Raw genomic sequence first — 24,029 nt, forward strand, 5'->3', positions numbered from 1 at the left:
AAGAGCGCCACGAGACTAGTTGGAGTGATAGGAGAAAGCTCAAAGTGCAACAATGGCGGTTTTCAGGGTGGTGGTTATTAGAGTTAGAACTTGTAATTTTTTAAGTAGAATTTGAATTTAATTTATACTACTTATGTAAATTGTAATAATAGGGATAAATTTGAAACTAGTTTCAATTTACAAACCAATTTGTGAGCTATGATGTCTAACATTATCAGATGAAAAACAAACATAATTACAACCAAAAAAAAAAAATGATTTAGAAGAAATAAAGTTTATGTCTCGTGTGACAATCTCCTCGCATACAATTGTTCCTAGTGATTTTTACTTGAGCCCCTCAAAATATCAATTACGAGTATCAAACAAGTATATCTCGTAATTTTGAGATAGTATTATAGACTTATTCTACTCCAATTCCTTGGAAATATCGGAGTAATTTGAAGCTAATTTTAATTTCCAAACACTTTTATGTGATTACATATCACACATTAATCTAACTTGCGACATCATCTGGAACACACATTAGTTTGGAGCATTAAAAGGGGTACACTGCACATGCCTATAAGATGGAAGGCAAATAGGTGGAGTCTGTGGAGAGAGTCGAGGGGTATTTTGGGAAAACAACATTAACAAACTAACAATCCCCTTTTTTATGGAAAGTACAGTGCCTGTACAACTTCAAAGTCAGCAAAGTACAAGTTACAAAAGCAACAGTAGACCAGTAGTAGTACAAACTGAAAGATAACATGAGTACAACTTTCCAAAGCTAGTACCATATCATCATCAGCAGTACAAACTGAAAGATGACTATGTTGTACAACTCCCTAAACTAAGTACCATTTTATATCATGCAGTACACTGGACTAATGGAGTACACATGTACTAGATTTCCTAGTTGCACTATAAATTCAACACACAAATCCTCAGCTATAATCACCAGCAACCTTTCATCACACTATCACAAGATTAAGTAAGAGGTTCGAGTTACAGGTGGCGAAGTCCTACAGGAGCGATATGAGAACACATGAATGAGGCATTCTGCCCCTTCCCAAACCAGATCACCAATATATGGGTGATTTGGATTCACGTTTCTTGGGGAGGTTGCTATCCTGTGCTGCTCATGTGTTCTCAGGTCGCCCCTGCCGGCCTTCTTCCACCAGACGATTTAATACAGCTACCGGCGTTCAAGATCCACGTCACTTGACATTGGCTGAGAGGTACTGATTGTTCATAAAACTGCAATAACTGGTATAATTTCTTCAGAAGTACATGTAATTAAGGTAATTTTAAAGACGAGCATGCATAACAACAAATAATTTATCATTGGAAAAAACTGTGGTAGCAAATGACCCAACGTAAAACCAAAACTAAACTCTAAAATGTGATTAACTTACGACAAAATTCGGATACGAGTAGTCCGTTGGTCAACTCATTCTCGTATTCACTAAAATGCTGATGCGGGATTTGATGTCTTGAAGCTCTTGATATCCCACCTTTTGCCAATCCCCACCAATCAAAAGTAGACCTTTTATCCCATCAGATGTTGCAATAGAATTTGAATTATCTGACTTGCAGATATCAGACTTCTGTATCTCTCTCATCCTCTCCTTGCTTGAGTCATTTATTGTCTCAGTATTACCGCTATGTTTCCTTTTACTGCAACTCTTTAATTCGAGATGTTTCTCGGCATCCGTTGAGTTCAAAGGCCCCTCATTTTCACATTCAACAGCATGGTCAAGGACAGGTGGACATCCCGACGAACCTACATCACGAGGCAACATTCCTATAGGGCATGGTTTCCATGATTTAGCAATGACCCAAATATTTGAATCTTCCACAATGTCATCTTGACTGCAACAAATACCTGCATTGTTAATCTTACGACGTTTAATCAATTCCAATTTCTCAGCAGCTTCATGAATATACTTGTCTTGATGTATAAGCTCATTGGGGTTCACATCTGAAGCACCATCTTCAGCAAGTCTTGGATAAAGTTTAGTGAGGGAAGACAATTTGCCAAGCTTCTCACTCAGATAGCTATCTCGAACCATTTCTGCCAGCAGCATGGCTGAATCCAGAAGGTCCCGGTTTTCAGGATCTGCGATGTGAAAGCATCTCCTCACAAGCTCAATCAACGATATCTTAGGAAGACAACCCACGCCATCTGTTACTTCGTGTTGAAATAATTTAAGACCTTTGAGAACTAGCACCAGCCACTTAAATAGCGAAGATAGAACTCCAATTCTTTGCATCTCTGGATCATACTGCAGTAGGCTGAAATGTTCACTGCCTAAAGATGCATAAAGTGATGTTTAGATAATCAACCATAAAAAAAAAATGGAAGACCAACTTGGTAATGTATTAAATCAACGGATAACTATCATATATACACTGAATTATACTAAAATTGAGTTACCCAGTCTAATCTGGTTGCCCAGTTCATTGTTAATTAACCGTATAACAGCAAAAATTCATAAAAAAAAATAAAATAAAAAAATATTAAAAGGGACAGTAGTCTAGTCTTAAATTTCATGAGTAAGGCTGCTTTTAAATTGATCTACCCAGCAAATGTTGTTAAATTAACAGAATATGGCAGTAGGCTTGTATATATAAATAAAAAATAAAAAAAATAAAAAAATAAATAAAATAAATAAAAATAATCAAATCAGAGGAAAAGAAGAGTACTAACATCAGAGAAGGCATCTAATTAATCCCATCTACTAGATAACCTTGATTACAAAGAGACATAATTGCATAAAAACACTTGTATGTGACAACAGATCACAATAATGCAGTATTGCAGTACCGAGATTAAAATAAGGCGGTCAAACAATCTCTTGCTGCCAAGAAAAATAATTGCAATGAAGAGGTGGTGTCAAGCTAAATGCAATAAGGATGTTTCAGCTGAATAGGATTGGAAAGGCCCTTAACAAAATGGTATAACTCTAACTTTGGTTTTAGCAGATCCAAAAAAAGTTGCTGATATCTCTATTATCACTACACAGAAAAGGACATCAAATCAAAACAACAATATTAAACGAAAGGCTTAGTAATTACCAAAATCATCTCTAATGAGTTTTCGAGACTCAATCATGTCAAGAACTGCTTTTAAGAGACTCAGAAGTAGCTCTGGTTCCTTTTTGGAGACCTTACTTATCACAGGTTTCCATTCATCAAATACAGCCTCAGCAACATCTAAGCTCAACTTAATCTGAATTTCTTCTGGAGCTTTCACCAAGTCTATTGAGTTTGATGCATTAAGTAAGAACTCCAGCAACACTGCGACCACATCTGATGAAAAGAAAGAATATAATCTAACAAGGCTTTTTAAAGCCCTCTTTATCTGCTTCTTAGATCCTGAAAACATCAAGAAAACAAGAGTCATACTATGCTAGGGTGTAGTAGTTTATCATTGTTAAAGCATTTGACAAATGCAATCAAAATCCAAAATACCTTTTGAAAGAGTACCAATTCTAACTGAAAAAAGCTAATTAACCAACCTAATCAGTAATAAGATTGTGTATACACCATTAACAAAAGAATTTCATAGTTGGAAAGCATGTGATGAGTTTTAGGGAAATTTTAGGTCTTATAGGTTCAACTACAATACAAATTAATAGACCCTAGGAATTAAACATTGTGTGCATTTGCGTATGAGTGTGTTGTGGGGAGCAGTTGGGAATTTCTCTTTCATTTTGTTTCTGGCATATCACCTGTTTAAGAATGTATACATGACAAGATATAATTTCATTTTATTAATTATAGTATACACAAAATTGTTAACAATTCATAAAATTCACAAAAAGGTGACACAAGTTGGGACATTAGATGGTATGTATGGTCTCTGATCTCCAATTCGGCAACAACCAGTGCGAAAAATAAAAATAAGCATGACAATAAAAGTAGAGGATTCTGAATTTTGCCAGGGGCAAAATTGAAAATTAAAATGTGTGCAATAGAAGTCAGAAAATACTTTCAGATGATGAGATAATCAAATAATATCAACAGCACAGAATCACATACTTGCATACACATAACATTATTTTGTCATGTCATTGCAATATAATGTTCTAAAAGGTGAGGGGCTGCATACAGTACATTAGTACAAAGCAATCCAAAAATGACTTACCTACATATTTAGAGGATTGGACTTTCTTAGCCACAACGGACAAAAATTTATTGCGTCCGTGAAAAGCACCTACTATTTGTTCACGATGTTTAATACCTATATAAGAGAGGCTATATCATATCAAGCCCTAGCCGCTATACGAAAGTATGTAAGCAAAATGAGACATTATAAAGCATATACAGCAATGCAGATGCGCTCCTTCAAAGGAAGAAATATAGAATATACCATATCTAATACAAACTACACAAATTGCATACCAAACACAGGATCGAGAAGAGGCATACTAAAAGGGCTGTATTCATGGCTTTGTGAAGATAGAGGCATGAAGATTACCTAAGATGGAAGTAAGATATACCAGCAGGCCCATCATGTCACATAAAAGAACTATTCACTAGTACAGATCAGCAAAAAGCTAATTAATTAGCTATAAGTTAAATTGCAAGGGAAAATACCTGCATATCCTATGTGCTTGTTTAGATGCAAGCAAATATAGGGGGGACTGTGAGTTCGTAAGTGCATATATGAGATGTTGTTTGGTTGGCATAAGATGGTTGAAATGGGGAGTGGAGCATCCTTGAGAGGTTGGAATTCCCATGGGACATGGGAAGTGGCTTACCTACCCTCCATTTGGTAATTCACAATCCCCATGTCAATTCCCATGAACTACATTGTCTACAAATGCCTAAGTGTCAACCATACTACCAAAAGATAGTGAAAAAACTTACTCCAAGTACATAACTATGCAGTCTGATAATAATGAAGCAATGTTTAACTATGAAGTTGAGTAAGGTTTCTATCAGCTGCAATGTCTGCAACTTTAACTTTTGCACCCTCCTCCTTCATTTACTCTGATAATTCACATGCCTATGGGATAACATAAAAAAGACCACAACAATCAGATAGAAACAACCCCAATATACAATCATTAGCTCTTCCATTAGAGCTTAAAAGTCAGAACCTTAGACCAAAAGAAGTACCCTGACCTTTCATGTCTGCAAAAGTGCAAATCAAAAACATTTCCTTTCAAATGCCATCTAAGACCCAGTAAGAAAATCCAAAACTATTAAACTTAATAAGTCTGTTCCTCTCCCCTGGCCCTAGGTGCCTAGGTTCTTTAGCGCTCCCGTATGACCAAACCTATAAATTGAACTGCTCATGGAATACTTTCTTATGCAATCAATCAATAGACCTCAAATACCTAACAGTGGTAACAATCTCCAAGTTCCGCAGTTCCGGCAAAAAAGTTAAAGTGAATCTAGCTAAGCTATGATTTAAGAAAAGACATGGTGAGCACCTCAGGTCCTATAAGACAAAGGTTTTCAAGATAAGCAAGGCAATACGGCAATCACAAAATAGAAAGTTGGCAACAATATGATAAATTATCCTGACAGCATACAAAACCAATAAAAAAAAGAGTGGAGCAATGGTACACAAGAATTCTCCAGAAGATTACAAGGTTGATGACATACGGTTCTCCTTTACTTGTGAAGAATTTGATCCAGAGCTCTGCTTGACTTTCAAACTGACGGCTAGATCACGTAGCTTGGACCTGATTTCCTTCCTGACATCAATACTTTTCCCACTCAGGTATGGAATAGCATTCTTTTGAGGATCCCAATAGAAGGATTTCAACCAATTGAGTGCCTGGATATGTTAATACAGGCAAGACATTAAAACAACTGCTCAGTAAATATTAAACTATGATTATGCTATAACACATATCCAAATATCATGAATAAGCATCTGACAGCAAAGACGGCTTATCAATACTATAAATAATGTGCTGGGTTATCATATCTTGTAAGCTTTAACAGAAGCTTCCATAAAATGTGAATCCTACACTATGAAGTGCAATGTAGCTTTTGAAATGTCAGAAGGCTGACAATGAGCACAAAGAGGTCAGAAACTCACTACGCAAATGCAGATCCAGGAACAAATAAGTTCATGATGTACAGCCAAAGTCATCCTTATTAAATACTTTGTATAAGTTATTTTATCATCAACAAACCAAAAAAAAGTGCATCTTAAGCTTTCAAATAATAAGTTCCTCATTCAGGCATGCAATAGGTAGAAGGAAGGCCATACCTTAGTAGAAGCTAAACGAAGTATCCGAAGGGAAGGAAGCTCCCGGTGTGAACCCTCTACATAAGGCGGAAAAACCAACTAATATCAGTCAGATTTCATAGGCATTACAAGAAAAAGAAAAACAGCACAAGCCCAACAACCAATGGGGCACAACCTACCAATCAAGCCTAGAAGACAACCCATAATTAGTTTAATAGAATAAGTCAAAAAACAAATGGGTAATCGCATACTTACTACAGATTACATATTAACTTGACAACAGAAGAAATGAAATAGTGAATTATAGCCAAATTGCATTTCTCACAGGAATCTTACCATGACGAACATCAACCAGCATGCGTGGCATGCCGATTTCTACAGCTCCATCAGCTATTGACATATCAGCTTTGCTACGTGTCTTCTCAATAACTCCATTCACAAGCCTTATAATAGCAAAGTAAAGTAGGTAAGCCAACCATTACACTGGATATCCACTGCAAATAATTTGCAAGTACAATTAAAAAAATTGAGCCAAGGCAAAAATCATGAATTCCAATATTCCATGTACCATCGAATAGCATAGACATATGCCAAGACAGTTGGAAACAGCAGAAAATTAGCATATGGTTGTATAATTGTGCTTAATTCTCTTTTAAAGCCAAACCATGAAGAATTGTGTAAATTACATGGATTTCCTGTGTTTCATACTTGAATAAAAACAGTGGAAATTTGGTACTCCTCCCTAGTCCCTCCATCCCAAATTAAGGTCCCATTTGACCCAAAAATCTTTTCTTTAAATAAAATTCACATTTGCTCTACTATGTACAGTCTTTTTTTATTCACCTTCAATAATTTGATCAACCAAACTCCATTGTCTTCTTTATTATTCACCTTAAATCATGTCTTCTTTATTATATCCATTATTAAATTCATTCATAATCAACCAGACCCCACTGTCTTCTTTTCGTATTCACCTCTTTACAAAAATAAAAAATGTGTGCACAAGACAAGCAGAGGGAATACTTAATTATACTTCCTTTGTCTGCATAACTTTGGAAATTAATAGTTAGTTAACTGAAAATTGGACTTCGATTTCCTCTTTATAAGCAAACCATGCAAAATTGTATAAACCACTTTTCTTTTTCTGTCGTCCATGACATAGAAAACCTAAGCAAGATAAACCAGTAATTTTGACAATATCCTAGAGTTTTCCACAATTCTACTTTTCCATAAATTTCACATAAAAGTGTTCTCAACAAATGTCATTCAAGAGGCTAAGCAATCACAAACATGTAAAATGACACTAATGTTCGGGGTATATAATTCCAATTAATCTTCCTATCAAGCTCACCTCATAATAGCCATGGTATAAAGCATGGCCAGTATATCCTCTGAATCCGAAGCTCCATTACTCAACTCCTCCCTGCAATCCAATTAACAAAGAGCAATTAATTAAACAACCACCAATAAGATACATAATCACATATTCAAATGCAATAATAACTTATTGTTGTCAATTTACAATGTTACATTCCGGTTTCTATTCAAACACTCCTAACAAACTTAACATCGCGCCCATAGTACAACCGGTTATACCACGCACACGGACACACGGTACAACCTCACTCGATTTTATATTGCTCATTCACCTATTTACGAGCTTCCCAAATAAACACAGCTAGTTAGCCTAATTATACAATGGAAATCAAACTAAATTTCAAGATTAGAAACACATAATCACCTAAAATAAGGATCTTTTTGCTGAACTTCGACAATCGAAGCCGTAAATTCAATCACAATTAGTAAACATCCTCTGCATCGCCAAGCCGCTACCTGCTCCTCCCCAATAAACACAATCAAATCAATTTATGCTGAAATCAGAAACAATAAAAGTTAATAATTTGAAATTGATAAAAGAGGAATTAGGGTTTTTCATACTCTACGAAGAGCTTTAGCAATGGAATCGGGAGAAGAAGAGAAGAGAGAAAGTCTGACGAAATCCCATTCTTCCCAATTTAACCATGGAACTAATTTGTGATTTTCGTCGAGGTTGTAGTTCGTCTCCTGTAACCCTAGCAATGACTCCATTGACGAAGTTCTTCAAGAGGAGCTTCGAGCTTCAAGCTTCAAGCTGGTTGATTTACTGAATTTCTCTTATCTTAAACCCTAAACCCTTCTTTACCTAAACGGTAAACTCTAATCTTAAAAACTTTTTTTTTTTATATCTAAGAAAACTATCCTTTGGCTCTTACATTAGTTAATCAAATCCTAGTCAACGGATTAGACACTTTAAGAGCATGTTCGTTCGAAATCTTAACAAGTTAATTTCTAATACTCATTCACAAACTCAAAACATACATGCACCACGTTGGGTTATTGGGTGAGCTTAGAGCGGCTTAAATCAAAATAACGTACTTTCTCTTTCTCTATTTGTTTGCCCTATTTTTCATAAAATGGTGTCTCTTAAAAATTGCTCTATATCGTAAATGTATATAGGATCACTTTACTCTCACAAAATTACTCTACGTCCCACTACTATTTTCGTTCATCAATTCCACTCAACTAAAACTCAAAAAAAAAAAGAAAAAAAAAAAAAAAAAACATATATGGATATGGAACAAATTATTAAGGACAAAGAGACTATACAATAAAAAAAAGTAAGAATTTAAAAAAACATTAGGTAAGCAAATAGAATACAGAGTACCTAACTTTGTTTACAAAAGAACTCAACTTTGTAATGGAAAAATTCATTAAATAACAATTGTACAAGTCAAGGTATGTACAAGGTCACTATTTGTCCATGTGCTCACAAGGTATAGCCATGTAGGCTAAAAAGTATGTTGTACCAAGCAAAAAGTATAAATCGATCGTGTAACGATACTCTATTATGTGAAGTTAAATTACTTTCAGAAATTGATATAACAAAAGACAAAGCCACGCTATACATCAATAAGGTTAGCAGTTATTAGACTAAATACACGGGTAAGCGGGAGATTGGAGGGTGATAGTTTGTTTGTCATTGCAACTTTAAAAACATAGATTATGGGGTTTCATATCTAGGCGTGTCATGACATGTTTTCATTTTGTGTGTTTTTTCAATTAAATTTATGGAAGCCAACAATGCAACATGTTTTATAATTTACTTTTACCCAATATATTATTATACTAGAATTTGGTAAGAGGGTGCTCTAAACGTGATTGAAGATGAATTAAGCAACAAACTTTTTATCATGTTTTAATAACACAAAGTAAAATGCCTAGGATTTGGGTATTAGTTTGGAAGATTGTAGAGGCGATCTTTGGGCGGATCGGGCTGGCCAATGCCAAATAAAGCTCAAGGTCCGGACCGAGCCAAACTTCAGACCAAAAATCATGTGTCCAAACCCGCCAAAACTTGCCGAGTCGTGCAAGTTTACTAGGCCAAAAAATCAACTAAATTTGCATAAAATGCATAACAACTCCGCCCAAAACACGCCCAAATTCGGGCCGGGTCAGCGGTCCCGGCTCATTTTGATCAACACTAGAAGATTGCGGTGAAAAATAGATTTTAGATTTCCTAAAAAAAAAAAAAAAAAAAAACAGAGTAGTCGTATTTATTTTACTAGTGGTATCCTTTCGAACTCAATTGCGCGCCACTATAATGTCGAACTGATGCGAAGAGACAACCTGGGTTTCTCACCGAAGGTCATCATTCTCCCTGATTACGACGACGAATTATCGGTTTATCATACTCAAACTACTAAATTGCGTTGCTACTTTTCACGAATCACGTTGATTTATGCGTTACAAGTAATTTTCAATTTTAGGTTGAATTTGAAAATTTGCCTTTGATTATACATAAATTATGGCTTCGGTGGATAACGTTTTGAGAATTTCATGTGGTTTTGTTAGGAATTTTGATTTCATTGAATTTAATCTAAAATTTCTTTATACATGTATATGTTTGTTATTTTGCAGTGGAACATTTAGGTTTTTGTTAATCATTTGGTGTTAATTTTAATTTGTGGAATTATGCTATATTAAGCTTCAGTAGTGATTAGATGATTAATACAATTGAGATAATTTTTGGAGTTGTTGTAATTTCTTGCCCTAATTGCTTCTTCCGAAATTGAATTATAATAATCATAGCACATATATATAGTACTTCGGCATTGTATTATTTTTGTGTAAATTTATGCATAATTATGCTTTAAATAAGCTGCGGAAGCTTTTATAGCTGTTGTTACGTGCTCGTTGAGGAATTCCGTCTCTAGAACACGTAAAAGGTGTATATGGTTTGAGTGAAGACATTTTGATTGGTACAGTAATTTATATTTGTATGTTGAGTTGAGTTTGTTGTAATTTCTTACACTATTGCTTCCTTTAAAGTTGAATAATACGGAGTATATGCATAATATGCTGCTGTTGGAGCTTTTATAGCCGTTTTCTAGAGCATGTTAAGGTATATGTGGTTTGTTCAGTAGCTACATCTTTGATAGGTAATTTACACTTGTATGTTGAGTTGAGTCTTGGACCCTTTGAGTTATATTATCTGGTTGTGTCTCATTAGATCAATAGACGCGGAAACTTATTCTTGTTTTGCAATTTGATCAATCTTTACATGAACTTAAATATTGAGTAATGAATTATTACATCTGTTTCTGTGAAGCCTGTCAGCATGCTAAAATGTATGATGTTGTTCCTTCTTTCGAAATTCCAATGGATTGCATAATGTGTGTGGTTGTTTTATGGCTAATGCTTATTATTTGAGTGATGTGTATTACAAATTAACTATTGCTAGTTGGTAGGTTCACTTGAGAAAGATTGTATATTTTGTCACTCTTTGCAAATCTGTTTTGAGCCATTTTGTTTTACGTCTCATTTTGTGCCATTTAGTCTGGCAATCTGTTAAATCAAGTCACATGATGTTTTAGCAGACTTATCACCTGGGTTTTCCTGTTTTCTGATGATCAGAGAAACAGTGATTGAGTTGAATTAGTCCATTATTGGAAAATTATATACCTATGCCAAGATTGAACAGTGATGTCCAAAATTAATGCATCATTAACTTTCCCTGTTAGTTGATTTCTCTTGAATTACAAAATATAAATAGGCTATGCAGTTTATGTTAATGCTCAAAGCCTGAAAGGAAACAATGATGTTAATTACCACTTTCACTTTGCCCTTTTTTCTGGACTCTCTATATTTATTCTTTTGGTTAGCTCCTTTTTTTTTTTTTTTTTTTTTTTTTTTATTTTTTTTTTATCTGTCATGTCTTGTGTTTTTTAAACATCGTACTGCCAGGTTTAGCCATTAATCGGAAAGATCTGGTTCTTGATTTCGTCTAACAAAGATACACCTCTATATGTGCTTTGGTACCATAATGTCTACCTGCACGACCTTTGACCACACTTATTGTTTTGTAAATTGTTTTTTGTTCCTAGGATGTTGAACATTTGGATTCATTTTTTGCTCGGTGTTCAATTATTCTTCACTTCTTTTCTGTTTTTTGTTTTTTTTTTTTTAAGTTTTTTCTTTATCAACTTGTGTTCTGCATTTATCATGAATGTCTCAAATTTTGCCTGTTCTTGTTACGTAATAGTGCTGTTAGCCTGCATCTAATAGTACTTGTTTTATGGTCTTCTCCATAGAAAGTTATCTAAGGTTTATGTTCCATGTCATGTTATACTTGTTAATTATTTACCTCTCCATTTAACTGACAGCTACAAAGCATTATGACTCTTAGATAGCATTCTGGAACATCGGTTTTGAGATAAATCAGGTATTTACTTTTCCCACCCCCATCAGTTGCTGTACATCTTAAATTGCAGTCTTATCTTAGTGTTAATTAAGGGATCATTGGGTTATTATCATCATCAAATGGATCAAATGGTTTAGCATTGGCCTAAGAGCTTGGAGATAAAGACAATTATGTGAAAAAATAGATGCTTCCTGTCCCTTTGCTGCAGTTTATTGAGACTAGATGCCTGAAACTATCATTTTGCATGCATTATGTTTTTTTTAACTTGCACATGATGTTGCTAAGATTAGCTGCTGCTGCTATCTAATACTCCTTCCGTCTCTTTATTAATGTCCACTTTTTGGATTACAAGTCTATCTTAACAAGAATTATTAAGCACATGTACCAAACAAGAGATATCTTAATTTCTCTATGAGTTAACTGTGGCTCTACCATTCTCTTCGTAGTCATTCATTGATATGGAACTCCTTTCACTGTTACATTATGCTCTAATTACCCTGTGTTCCGCGTACTGTAAAAGACAAATTATATTAGAGAGGTCTAATACTCGCTAGTTAGGTAACTCTACTCCTTTCTATTATTGTAAGATAGTTTTTCATCTTTCTCGATGTATTATGGGCTCTTCTGTTTCCCATAAACTGCTTTTTCTGTCTTAATGATTTTTAGGAATAGTTAATAAGGTTTTAAGCTAGGTGTCAGCTAATACAAAAGAAGGGCTTTTTGAAGAACTGTCTCGGTGTCCTGTTGAGGATGGTGACTCGTTTCTCAAAGTATGGTTTTGTTTTATGGGTCACCTCTTTTGTTTTCTTAGGTTGCTTGGATGATTGGTCATTTTGCTTTGATAATGTAGAATACATTTTTATATATGATGCTATTATGCTAGTTAAACAACGATGACAGAAGAATCATTTGTATATGATTTAATTCTGTATTAGGATTAAAAAACCCTGGACCAATCAAAAGAGTGGGCATTTGGTCTAGTGGTATGATTCTCGCTTTGGGTGCGAGAGGTCCCGAGTTCGATTCTCGGAATGCCCCAACTTAGCACATATTTTGGGGAATTTCAAGTCACACTCTGTATGCCTTGAAAATCTGGCAGTTTTGTTTTAGTGCGAACTAGCTAGTTGAAACTTCCATTTTCTAACGTTATAGAGCTGGGCTACTTTATCTATGAGGGCCCACAGAAAGCATTCCTTTTTCCGGAATTTCTCCATGGTCGTCTGGAGCTATATTGCTTAACATGTTATGGGGTATTGTGGCCCTTAGGTGATGAGTTTTGTTTAGCAACAGGTCACAGATTGAGAATCAGACCGCTGATAGCAGTGTCTTCTATAGTTCACTTCACTTAATATGTAAGGGCCCATGCTGCGTTAATTCAAAGTATTAATTTGTTAAATATAACTCCGTGTTAGATTTGGAAATCTTCATTCTTGGTTCGTTGTGTAGAATTGAAAGTATACTACTACGTTTATCTGAATTATATTATGGTCCAACTCCATCTTCTCCTTGTCTGTATGCTCCTCTCAGTAAATGGTAGAAGACATGATATAGTGTGGTACCACATCTTAGTCTGCCTAGGCCTAACAAATCATGTTTCATGTGAAGGACCCTTCTCTTGGCAGTTTGAATATCCAAGTGCTTATCATTTTTAGGCTTGTTTGGCCTTTAGCAGTTAGTAAATGCAGAGTAGATAGCTGATTGATTATTGGCAGGTAGAATTAGCAAATACTCCATAGCAGATATGATCCCAAATTTCTGTAGTAGAGTGTGTGAAAATTAGTACTTGTAGCTACAAATCATGAGCTAGTTTATTTGAATGTTAGGAGCTATACACAAGGAGATTAGTATGTTTTACTTTGATTAGTGAATTAAGGAACAATTTAATTATGATGGCTTATTGGGTATTAATCTTTTCCTATGATTGACTAATAACATTAACTATCTGCTCCTTTTCGTGCATCTGATTTTCATCAAACACCCTCATAGAAGAAGTCATATGGACCAAAGGTGAGGGTTTGTATTAACTGGTTTTATCACTTTTATGTTTACTTTACCTTTGGTGTGGTATCTGTTGTTAAGGCTGCCTAAATCGTTGCAAAGGGGATATTCTGGCTCACCTAGTGCAAATATGGACTTGTAGTCCCACCACTCAATGTTTCTGTCAAGTCTCAGTCATTTTTTTCTTAAACAATACTGTAACTTTTACTTTGTATTTCCTTAATTTTCTTCAATCATAAGGTGCATTTTGAAAGTGAATACTTTTGTGTGATTAACATCGTTGACATGGGATTATATGAGAATCAGATTTGTATTCCAAATTAACTAATCCAATCAAGCATTTTTTGATTAGGGCAGTTCGGATAGCTACCTGGGTCATCATTCTGGTGGGATTGAAACAAGCGATGGTTGTGATGATGGTTAAGGGACCAATTGAACAAGGACGAGGCTGTCAAGATAAATGAGACATGGGTATGTAAATTCGCTTCCTGTTAAAGTAAGTAACAAATTTAACCCTGATATACTTACCAGCATAGTTAATGTTGTTATTTATCACTGTCACTCTGATGTGTTTGATTTCTTCCTTGATTATCACATCTATTGAACTATATGTAGTGCTATATACTAGTTTAGTCGATTGATGTAGCTAGTGTACTGTTCAAGATGAATTAGAAACTCACCAAACCTGTCGTTTTATATGGTAATGTGCTGAATTTTGTTTTACCCATGGTCTTTTCTAGTGGGTTGATCCATGAAGTAACAAACAACCATGTCATGACACCCCCTCTCTTATGTCTATATATTGTCTTCACCCAACATTTTAAATTTAGTATGCCATGATACCCCTTAGCTTCTTCCATGTCTATATCTTGTCTTCACTCCACAACGTTCAACCTAGTCAGATTATATTCCTCTTTACATATAAAAGAAGTTACCACAACTCCACAAGCACAAAAATTTACTCCAAGTTAAGACATTGTAACTTCATGGGAAGTAGAATACCGAAAAGTTGTTGTGTTGACAAAAACTCTAGCTAAATAAGTGGATTTTCAATTCTCACATGAATTTAACTTCAATTCCTTCCGTTAATCATGCTGTTTTCTATATTTCTCAAGAAATGAATCCCAAAGTGGAACTTTTAACTCTCACATAAATTTAACTTCAATTTCTTTCATTAATGATGCTGTTTTACATTTCTTAAGAAATGAATCCCAAAATTTCCCTGGAAGTGTACCCTCCTACATTATCCGATTATTCTTTATAATAAGATTCTAATTCTTATCCTAAAATAATAAAAAAGAGAGAGTAACTCAGAGACATTCTTACCGTAGTAGCTAAAAGATGGGAATTAACACTACACCCTATTAAAAACATACCATCATCCCTAGATGCTTTCCAAAGTGAATGAAATTGCTTGCACGTGCTAGCCTGTATTAGTAGTTAGTATAATATACATGCATACAAAAACAAAAACTGAAGGCTGCCACTGCTTATTATCCACAGATCTCTAGAAGAAGTGGGGAAAAAGGAGGGGTTGAAGAAGAAGAAAATCATATGAAAATTTCTCTTTTCTATCTCTTTTCCGGAGTTCACAACAATCCATGAATTTTTCTAATGCCTTGTTAGGAGCTACTGACTGACCCATATGCTTTGTCTTTCCTACGAGTGAAAAAGAAGAAATGTTCTTCTCTAAAGCATATTTTGTTTTTGTCTTTGAAACTCGCATCCACCACAAGAGTATCTTTTTTTATCTTCTTCCTTTGAAAACTATATAATATACGAGTAATTTATAAAAGGTGTATAAGTGTAAAGAAAATTATATGAATATAATATAACATATAGTCTGTTTCTTTCTTCTGACCTTCTCTTTGATATTCTCAACTCAAGCATCTCTATGCTCACTTTCAGAAGCGGGGAAAAGACTAAAGATATCTTTGAATATACTAACAGCTAAATTTAGTGGGCCTCACAAATCCACACTTGTTAGAAAGATTGTTTTTTACTATTAGTATAATTTTAGTCTTTCGTCCCATTATTCTAGATTTGAAGAGTATGATATGGACATTGATTATGATATGTACTATTTTTAAAAGTTAGGCTTAACCAGATCCTTAGCATGTGAGATTTCATAATTTCTCTGGCACGAACGTTTGTTAATTTGTACATTGCTACATGGAGCCTTCACTATTAAACCTTATTTATTAAACCAGGGCACCTTTTAAGAGCTAATAGGTTGGTCTCGGGAATTGGTAAAATTATGTTATTCTTAAACCACTTATAAGCCTCTAAAGTACCACTTGATCTTTTTGAAATATCACTACAACCGTCCAAAACACCACCACAATTATGTATCGCGGCAAGTCTTAGAAGTAGCACCTACAAATCTAACGTGTCTTTGAAAATAAGGGTTTGAGTTTTTTTATTGATCCCTGAAATCAACTAGGAGCTGTTGGGCTTGTTGTTTTGCAAATGAACTCTAAAGTTGCTGTTAGAGATATTTAATTTGCACTCTTATTGATACAATCTTGACTACAAACTTATAAAAGGACAAAGAAAAATTGTGTAATGGGTTTGAATCTCTGATCAAAATCTTTCCCTTCAGGAACTTAAATAATTTTGTCTTATATTTCTGTGTTTTATTGTCTGATTACATCTTTTTTCTGTTCATAGACCACAATTGGGTTAAATTAAACACTTTTGATGTTTGCTGTAATTTGTCCTTTTGACTCTTTTTGATCGTACTCCTAATGTTTAAATAGTCTTGTACAACTATCCATTTTGATTCTCAGGAATGGTAAAAAACTGAACAAGACCAGCATATGCACCATCTTATTCATCTATGTACATTTTTAACCATGTTAGGCATCTAAGTCTAGCTTGCTTGCTAACATATATGTTAGTAACTCAATATTGCGGTTGGCTTAAAGCATACAAGGTGAATCTCTGTTGTGTTATAGAATCACTCTTTATGTTACTCTATGATGACAAACTTTCGAAGTATGGGATATGTGTCTGAAACAAATACTTCCAAGGGTTTAAAAAAAACCCTAGTAAATGAGTACATAGTGCATATCTATATGGCTGCCACTAATGCAAGAGACTACGGGTTATTGTTTAGGCTACATTCCTTTCACCTTATCTAAACATATTATCGTTGCATATTGAACATAGGTAGCCCAAAGTTTGGCATTTGTTTGACTTATTGTCCAACACAATTACACAAACACAAAGTTCGTCTGAAAAAGTATCTTGCTTTATGATTGTTGGGTCATATGCAGATATATTCCCTCCCCCTGAGTATTCTTTCTCTTTTATTCTGCATATTGAATTTGTAATTAATTTGAACAACTAGTCTTACAAGAATAAGGAGATTTCTAATTATAGGTATGCTTCTTTTGTTCCACTGACTTAAATAACATAAGATTTTTATTGACTTATAGTTCGTGTAATGCATACAGGTTTAAGATAGTTGTGACAGTGGCCAGCAATAAATGTGGAGAAAATGCTGTGAACGTAAAGCAACAAACAGAAAAGGAAACCCAAAAAAAAGAAAAGAAAAGAAAAAAAAAAGGTCTGCACTGAGGTCCACGTCCGTGTCCAAATCCATGCACATATTGAGGTAACTCTTTCTCTCTTGTGACCCCACACTCTGGTAAATGAGTGTGTGTATGTTTGTCTGTGGTATATGGAAGTAGTGCAGTTTATCACATGGAGAGAGATTGGTCATGTGATGTAATGCATAATTTAACACTGTATTCTCTGAGCCTACAATGAATCAGTCAAATCCAGAATAGAATCTTCCTTATTTTTCTAGCTCACTCTTACGTTACTTGCATACAAGATGTGAAATTTTTTTAGACAAGATGAAAGAAAACAAAATTATTCTCAACGGAAAAAATTAGGATTTGAATAGGATACATACATATCTAGGATGTTCGTTCTTTACTTGTGTTGAATTTTTTTGAGCTAATAGTCTAGTGATTTGATCATTCGGAGAAGAAAGTGACAAAAGTGATTGTTTTGATATATACTTGTTCATGTTATAATAAGGTGGTAGATAGAACCTAGTAATAAGTTTATGAGGAAGGATGGAAGGATGGTGTGGCCGAGTGACGACATTGACATTATTAGTTGTGCTAGATATGGTTTTGTTGTGAGATTGGCTCCAGGATAAGGTGACCAAGGAACATTGACAGCTAGTGATGGGCTTTTGATTCAGACAAGTTAATGTGTATGTATGTATATGCTATGGGTGTTAAAAATGACTTCATTAACCGCTTGCAGAACAACATACATACCTTGTGTGAGTTATAGTGTATTTTGGTTTTTTTATTCATTAAGATCTTACATTGTTGTCTCTATCGAGGGATGTACATCCATCTTAGAGAATGGCCTGGAAGATATGATCCAATTCCGGAGGCATTAACATGGATGGTTGGATGGTGTATTTTAAGGTATTTGAATGATTTTGCCTTTCTTTGAGATGAAGTTGTCATAAGTTAATCCCTATCTACTAATGTTATAATGAACTACTTCACTAACTTGAAGTGTGCTTTAGATTATTTAGTTTACTTTTGAGTATGTTGAGTTAGTTACATATTTAACCCTTAAGAAGATGGTTAGTTTTTTCTCTAACCTTTTTCCAAAAGAAATTAAGAAACAATAGAATACTAATCGCATGTGATGTAATCAGTTGTTTCTGTATTTCTTTGGTTTTTTGGGAGATTGTTTATTGATTAAAAAGAGGAGGGGGTAAGTATAGCCTACCATTTCCATCAAATGATGATGTCAATAACTAGGTAATTCATCATGCTGTATATTTTTTCTTCACTACTTTCTCTGAATTCATTATTATTTCTGTATCAAATTCATAAAAAGCTGTTAAATAGTACAAATCACTAAATTACTTGTAGTCTTGATCAAGTACAACACTACACATTGAATACTTGAGTTCTTATGTCATGACTAACCTTCTATACATCTACTAGTCGATCATATATTTATAACGTACTACCAAATACTCATATTAGTTTTTATCAACTTTTATTAGAATGGGGATTATGATTAAGGATGCTTTGTTGGTTTTTGAAGTAATTTTCATATTCAAAATAGTAATATGGACCCTACTTAGGAGAATCTAGATGAGTTCATTTGTTACAGTAGAACTGTTTAACCCCCCACATAGGGAAGCAGCTGTTAGGACATAGTCCCACGCCCCACTAGAGTTGTGGCCGAAAGAGAGAAGATGAAAAGTGATTTTTTAAGGCAAAGGGTTGAGAGAAGGAACACGTTCCAACCCTTTCTCTTTCTCTTTCTCTTTGTAGAGTCACGGGTGTACCTTGAACAACGAAAAAACAAATGAATTAATAATAAGATTGGGATATCTACTTACTGTATACTAAACTCATATCATATGTTAGGAGATAGGAATGTTCCTTATTATAACTTTTTTCATATAAAAATGAATTTTGAGCTACTATATGCTATAATAATTTAATAGAACTTGGAATAATATTGTCCCTTTCTCTCTCATCCATTGTCCTTTGCTTCTATTTTGAATATAGGATGACCCAAAGAATATTGCAGAATGTACCTTGTTTTCTTAATTATAATGCTAGTTTGTTATTCCTAGTGTATATATGTAGATTCCAATGATTCATTTTACCTCCAATGTTATGTGAAAAATATGTTGGAGTTTTTTTTAGTGGAAGAAGAAAGAAGAATAGAAAGATACAAACTTTAAAAAGGGTGATGGTAAAAATATAAAAGGGTAAATTATAAAGTAAGATACAGGCCCCTATTTAGTATCTTTAGGAATATAAAATGTGTTTTCCTTTATTATTACCGTGAGGTAAAGTTGTGTAATCACCATTTAAGATTAGGGGATAATGCTTTTATATGTATATCAATAACTATTAGTTACGGGCCTACAGGAGGAACAAATATTGGTGAGCATGTCTTTATATGCTTAAATTTAAATAAGTTTATGGTTGGTAAGGATTGAACCCGAATTTCATTTAAGCCAGTGTAACACGAATAAGTTGAGTTGAGGTCCCATCCCTTTAGTTTTCAAGGGAAGTGTAATTTCTATACTATTTTTGCTTAACAGTAAAACAAAATCTTCTATATATTTACAGCTTCCAAGGGGGGCAATCAATAGCTTAATAACTTTGATTGGATCTCATAATAGCCAAATTAAAAATACCCTAGACTTTTCTGACATGGTCATATGCTTCTTAAAGTTAGAAAGCCAGTGAGAAAGAGAAATAGAGAAGGGAAAGGGGAGTAAGAGAGAGAAAGAGAGAGAGAGAATCACTGCTTTTATTTTAGTGTTTTTGTCATATGTTTCTGCTTCTTAAAGTTAGAAAATTATGATGATAGAGAGAGAATAGGAGTATGTAAATAGCACTAGCTAGGCAGCAGTAATAGTAGTGAGTGCAATAGCTGAGCAACAAGTAGAGCAGCTGGAGAGCATATCATATCATATCATATAATCCCCTTCATTCTCATTTCCATCATACTATATATTATATCATCATCATATATCATCTTTATATCATAGTACATGCCCTAAGATCTTATCATCTTACATTATTTCAAAGAATTTACTGACTACAATGGCATTTTTAGTAGAAAGGAGTGATCCTCTTCTTCACCACCATCATCATCACAGCATTCATCAACATCATCTTAATCAAGAACAACACCAGGAAATGGTGTTCTCAGTGTCAGAGTCTCAGAAATCAGTTCCTGCTCCTTTCTTAACTAAGACTTACCAACTTGTTGACGATCCTCGTACCGACCACATTGTATCTTGGGGTGAAGATGAGACCACTTTTGTTGTTTGGCGCCCTCCTGAGTTTGCTAGAGATCTTCTTCCTAATTACTTCAAGCACAACAACTTCTCCAGCTTTGTCAGACAGCTTAACACCTATGTATGTTTAACTACTACTACTTCTACTCAACATTCATTTTCTAACACACATATTTCACATGCATTAATGCTAGGTTACTCGAGAACTCGAGTTGATGATGTGTCGGAGATGAGCACATGTCGTAGTGTCTGACTTGGCTATTTTTGTAAACTATCAATGTTTTTGGTCCAAATTTTAGTGTCGAGTAGTGTTCATATCCATGTTAGAGTTATCATCAAAGGGCTTGATATGGGTATTTAAGATGAAATGAATATACTGGGTAATGTAGCATGAATGTATGCACATGAGTTCAAGCATATGTTATGAGATTATTGAATTAATCACTTTTGTGCTATTTGTTAAGAAGCATTCCTAAGTCATGCAGTGTTTCAAGAGAAACAAAATGCTGTGAATAACCATGTTTCTTGAACTCTGATGGAATCTTTGAAACATATATCAAAGCATTTGAAGGGTTTAGATTCAGTTACTTTTAGGGATTTGTCTGTATATCTGTGTCTAATTTGGAGTCTTCATTTGTCTTGTTGTATCCTAAATAATGTATTAGGATAAACCAATGTGAAACGAAGAGTCTGAGTAATAACGAAGAAAAGATTAATAAAAAGTTCAAATGTAGTGGTGGAGTATGATGAACCAGATTATTTCATCCTTAAATTTTTTACTAAATTAAGTTTTGCATATTTTTGTACACTTCTATTTAGAGCCTTAAGAAGAATAATTTATTTTGAATTGGTGATCTGATCACAGTTTGAATAAACTTCACTTTAGAAATGGTGCATTATTTTTGTTAGATTTATGAACCCAATTTGTACATACTTAGCTTGGTTTATTTTCATTTTTATTTCCCAAGGGAATAATTGTTTGATGATTTTGTTTGGATCGATGTAGACTTTTGGTTCTCTGGGTATTTGGTAAGAAATGTCTGTTATATACATATAGATTTGTGCTACTAATGACTAATGAGTTTTTTAGTGTTAGTATATTCATATTTATTTGAAATACCATGTGAACTGTTAGTGAGATCTCAAGATTCTCTTGCTTCTTTGTCTTGATTACTGTCCCTTATGCATCTGTATCTTATCCTACTAATATTATTCTACGTACAACTTTCTGTTATTAGTATATGCACATTTCTATACTTTATGTTTCTCTTGACTCTTTAACTTATCCATGTTCCACTTTAAAACACCACACAGTGGTGGAGGCTGCTATAAGGGAGCACCTCTATGATCTCAGTCCGGCAGTTTTGTTGCCTACACGGCTAGTCAGCTACATTCATCGCTAGTATCTATCTATGAGATGTAGCGGGATTGTATACATACGAACGTATGAAATAGTTAAGACAAAAAAGAAATGTGCAGTACAATAATTCATTATAAGAAAGCCATCAACTCTTAACTATAACCATTGGATCTACAGTACATGTATTTCTTGTCTGCAAGTTCCAAGTGACACAATTATGCACTGCTTCCATTTAGATTCCGTTGTCACATTTGTAAATTATCATGATGATATAATTATTTTTGGACAAAGGAATATTGAAAAAGTACTTCTTGAGAAACAATTTGCATTCATACATATTTCTTCATAAATAGTGAATTGCATAACTCCTAACTATTATTGAGATTGATTACTATTAATATTCCATTAGATTGAGTAATAAACATTCTTTTTCTTGTTTTTTAGGGTTTCAAGAAGGTAGTTGCAGATAGGTGGGAGTTTGCAAATGAGTACTTCAAGAAAGGGGAGAAACACTTATTATGTGAAATTCATAGAAGAAAAACTCCACAACACCACCACCAAATTCACTACCAAGACCAAGTATTACTTCCACCACAGTATCTTCCTTCACCGCCCGAGGAACATGGATCTTGGATAAACATTGATCAGTCTTCTCCGTTACCCTCTCCAAAGCCAAGTGGCGGGCCTAACAACGACATCCTAACCGCGTTAACGGAAGACAACCAAAGGCTAAGGAAGAGGAACTTCATGCTCTTATCTGAGCTCAACCACATGAAAACCCTTTACAATGACATTATCTACTTCATTCAAAACCATGTTAAACCAGCAGTGCCTAACAATGGAAATGACCAAAATCGCCCTCCTAATTATAATGCAATGGCAGCAGCTCCTCCTAAGCTCATAGAATTGGATGATCAAGATAATCAAGGTGATGCGAGCAAGAGAGAGACCATCAAGCTGTTTGGAGTCCCTCTTCAGAGCAAGAAGAGAATGCACTTAGCAGAAGGAAACCTTTGATATATGATGATCAAGACGACGAACATTAATTAGTACTAGTATTATGTTAAGCACTGTTATTAGCTAGATGGCTAGGTTTTAACTAGTAGAGTTTTCACTTTTACTTTGTATGATCATCAGATGTGAAGTTTTTGTTAATTACATAAAAAGAAGTGCTTAATTCATTAAGCTCATCATCATCATTTTCATGGATTATTACTGCATGAAATTTGGAGTGTATTATCTGATAAAGTATTCCATTAGTGGCATGCATGTGTCTGAAAACTTAGGAACTAATTCACTAATTATGTTGTTGGAGAATAATTATATTTTTGTAACAGGAATGAAGCTCCCTTTTTTTTTTGAATGTTCTATGACTTTAATCAATGACTTTGGTGTATAAATGTAAGTATATCTTGTTGTTGGTCCAAAAATATTCTAGTGCATCTTCTTTCTTTCAATTGGGATTTACAAAATTTGTGCATGGCAATAATTACAAGGTATGTTAAATTTGATACTATTGTATATGCCATGATTCCCTCCTCAAAAGCAGGGGCCACTTATAAAGATCTTTAATGGCCCAGTATCTGGTAAAGTTTTCAAGGGTGAAAGCTGATTTTATTTTATTTATTTATTTAAAATTTCTAACAAAAAGAAAAAAAAATGTTAGGGTCAAAATGTGTTAAGAAAGCTTTAGTTGATTTTATTCCTGCTTTATAAATAAATCCAAAAGAAAGCTCATTGAATTTTATCCATATATCATGGCAATAAAGTTGCTTTGGCAAAAAAACTTTAAAAAAAGGGATGCTTTTATCTTCCTTTTGCAATTCTTTTGTTATTGATTTGAAGTTTCTTTGTTGGCTGACTATCTCTTCAAATTAAAAGTGCATTATGAGTTGCAATTAAACGTACCAATATCTGGTTGTGA

The 24,029-nt window shown here is 34.3% G+C and overlaps 2 protein-coding genes and 1 non-coding gene across 9 annotated transcripts; 2 read left to right on the forward strand and 1 right to left on the reverse strand.

Moving 5' to 3' along the window:
* Positions 1 to 626: 626 nt before the first annotated feature.
* On the reverse strand, positions 627 to 8,333 carry LOC145605844 (uncharacterized). 4 transcript variants are annotated; one of them, XM_081661906.1, is made up of 10 exons: positions 8,132 to 8,328; positions 7,935 to 8,026; positions 7,545 to 7,616; positions 6,530 to 6,636; positions 6,215 to 6,270; positions 5,599 to 5,773; positions 4,130 to 4,225; positions 3,058 to 3,357; positions 1,395 to 2,290; positions 627 to 1,245 (listed from the first exon to the last, which is right to left on the reverse strand). In XM_081661906.1, the coding sequence occupies exons 1-9, from the start codon at positions 8,279 to 8,281 to the stop codon at positions 1,425 to 1,427; spliced, it is 1,914 nt and encodes a 637-aa protein (XP_081518032.1). In that variant the 5' UTR covers positions 8,282 to 8,328; the 3' UTR covers positions 627 to 1,245; positions 1,395 to 1,424. The 4 variants fall into 4 exon arrangements, with proteins under 4 accessions (XP_081518032.1, XP_081518031.1, XP_081518033.1 ...); XM_081661905.1 differs by having other exon boundaries at positions 627 to 2,290; XM_081661907.1 differs by lacking the exon at positions 4,130 to 4,225 and having other exon boundaries at positions 627 to 2,290; positions 8,132 to 8,333.
* Positions 8,334 to 9,779: 1,446 nt separating this feature from the next.
* Positions 9,780 to 23,290, forward strand: LOC145604789 (heat stress transcription factor B-4-like). 4 transcript variants are annotated; one of them, XM_081660742.1, is made up of 6 exons: positions 9,780 to 9,982; positions 11,896 to 11,954; positions 14,289 to 14,427; positions 17,390 to 18,385; positions 20,562 to 20,866; positions 22,550 to 23,290. In XM_081660742.1, exons 5-6 carry the CDS (start codon positions 20,645 to 20,647, stop codon positions 23,120 to 23,122), a joined length of 795 nt encoding a protein of 264 aa, XP_081516868.1. In that variant the 5' UTR covers positions 9,780 to 9,982; positions 11,896 to 11,954; positions 14,289 to 14,427; positions 17,390 to 18,385; positions 20,562 to 20,644; the 3' UTR covers positions 23,123 to 23,290. The 4 variants fall into 4 exon arrangements, with proteins under 4 accessions (XP_081516868.1, XP_081516869.1, XP_081516870.1 ...); XM_081660743.1 differs by having other exon boundaries at positions 14,289 to 14,402; XM_081660744.1 differs by lacking the exons at positions 9,780 to 9,982; positions 11,896 to 11,954 and having other exon boundaries at positions 14,282 to 14,402.
* Positions 12,900 to 12,971, forward strand: TRNAP-UGG (transfer RNA proline (anticodon UGG)). Its single transcript has one exon. It is a non-coding gene; the product is annotated as a tRNA-Pro (tRNA).
* Positions 23,291 to 24,029: the final 739 nt, after the last annotated feature.

Source organism: Chenopodium album, chromosome 22, assembly GCF_948465745.1.
Source record: "Chenopodium album chromosome 22, dcCheAlbu1.1, whole genome shotgun sequence".
Classification (NCBI taxonomy): Eukaryota; Viridiplantae; Streptophyta; class Magnoliopsida; order Caryophyllales; family Amaranthaceae; genus Chenopodium; species Chenopodium album.

Coding starts and splice junctions, on each gene's coding strand:
- LOC145604789 (XM_081660741.1), top strand. CDS start 20,549: ATGGCATTTTTAGTAGAAAGGAGTGATCCTCTTCTTCACCACCATCAT. Junction 20,867..22,549: donor TCAGACAGCTTAACACCTAT/GTATGTTTAACT, acceptor CTTGTTTTTTAG/GGTTTCAAGAAGGTAGTTGC.
- LOC145605844 (XM_081661906.1), bottom strand. CDS start 8,281: ATGGAGTCATTGCTAGGGTTACAGGAGACGAACTACAACCTCGACGAA. Junction 3,358..4,129: donor CCAATCCTCTAAATATGTAG/GTAAGTCATTTT, acceptor TGATGTTTTCAG/GATCTAAGAAGCAGATAAAG. Junction 2,291..3,057: donor ACTCATTAGAGATGATTTTG/GTAATTACTAAG, acceptor ATGCATCTTTAG/GCAGTGAACATTTCAGCCTA.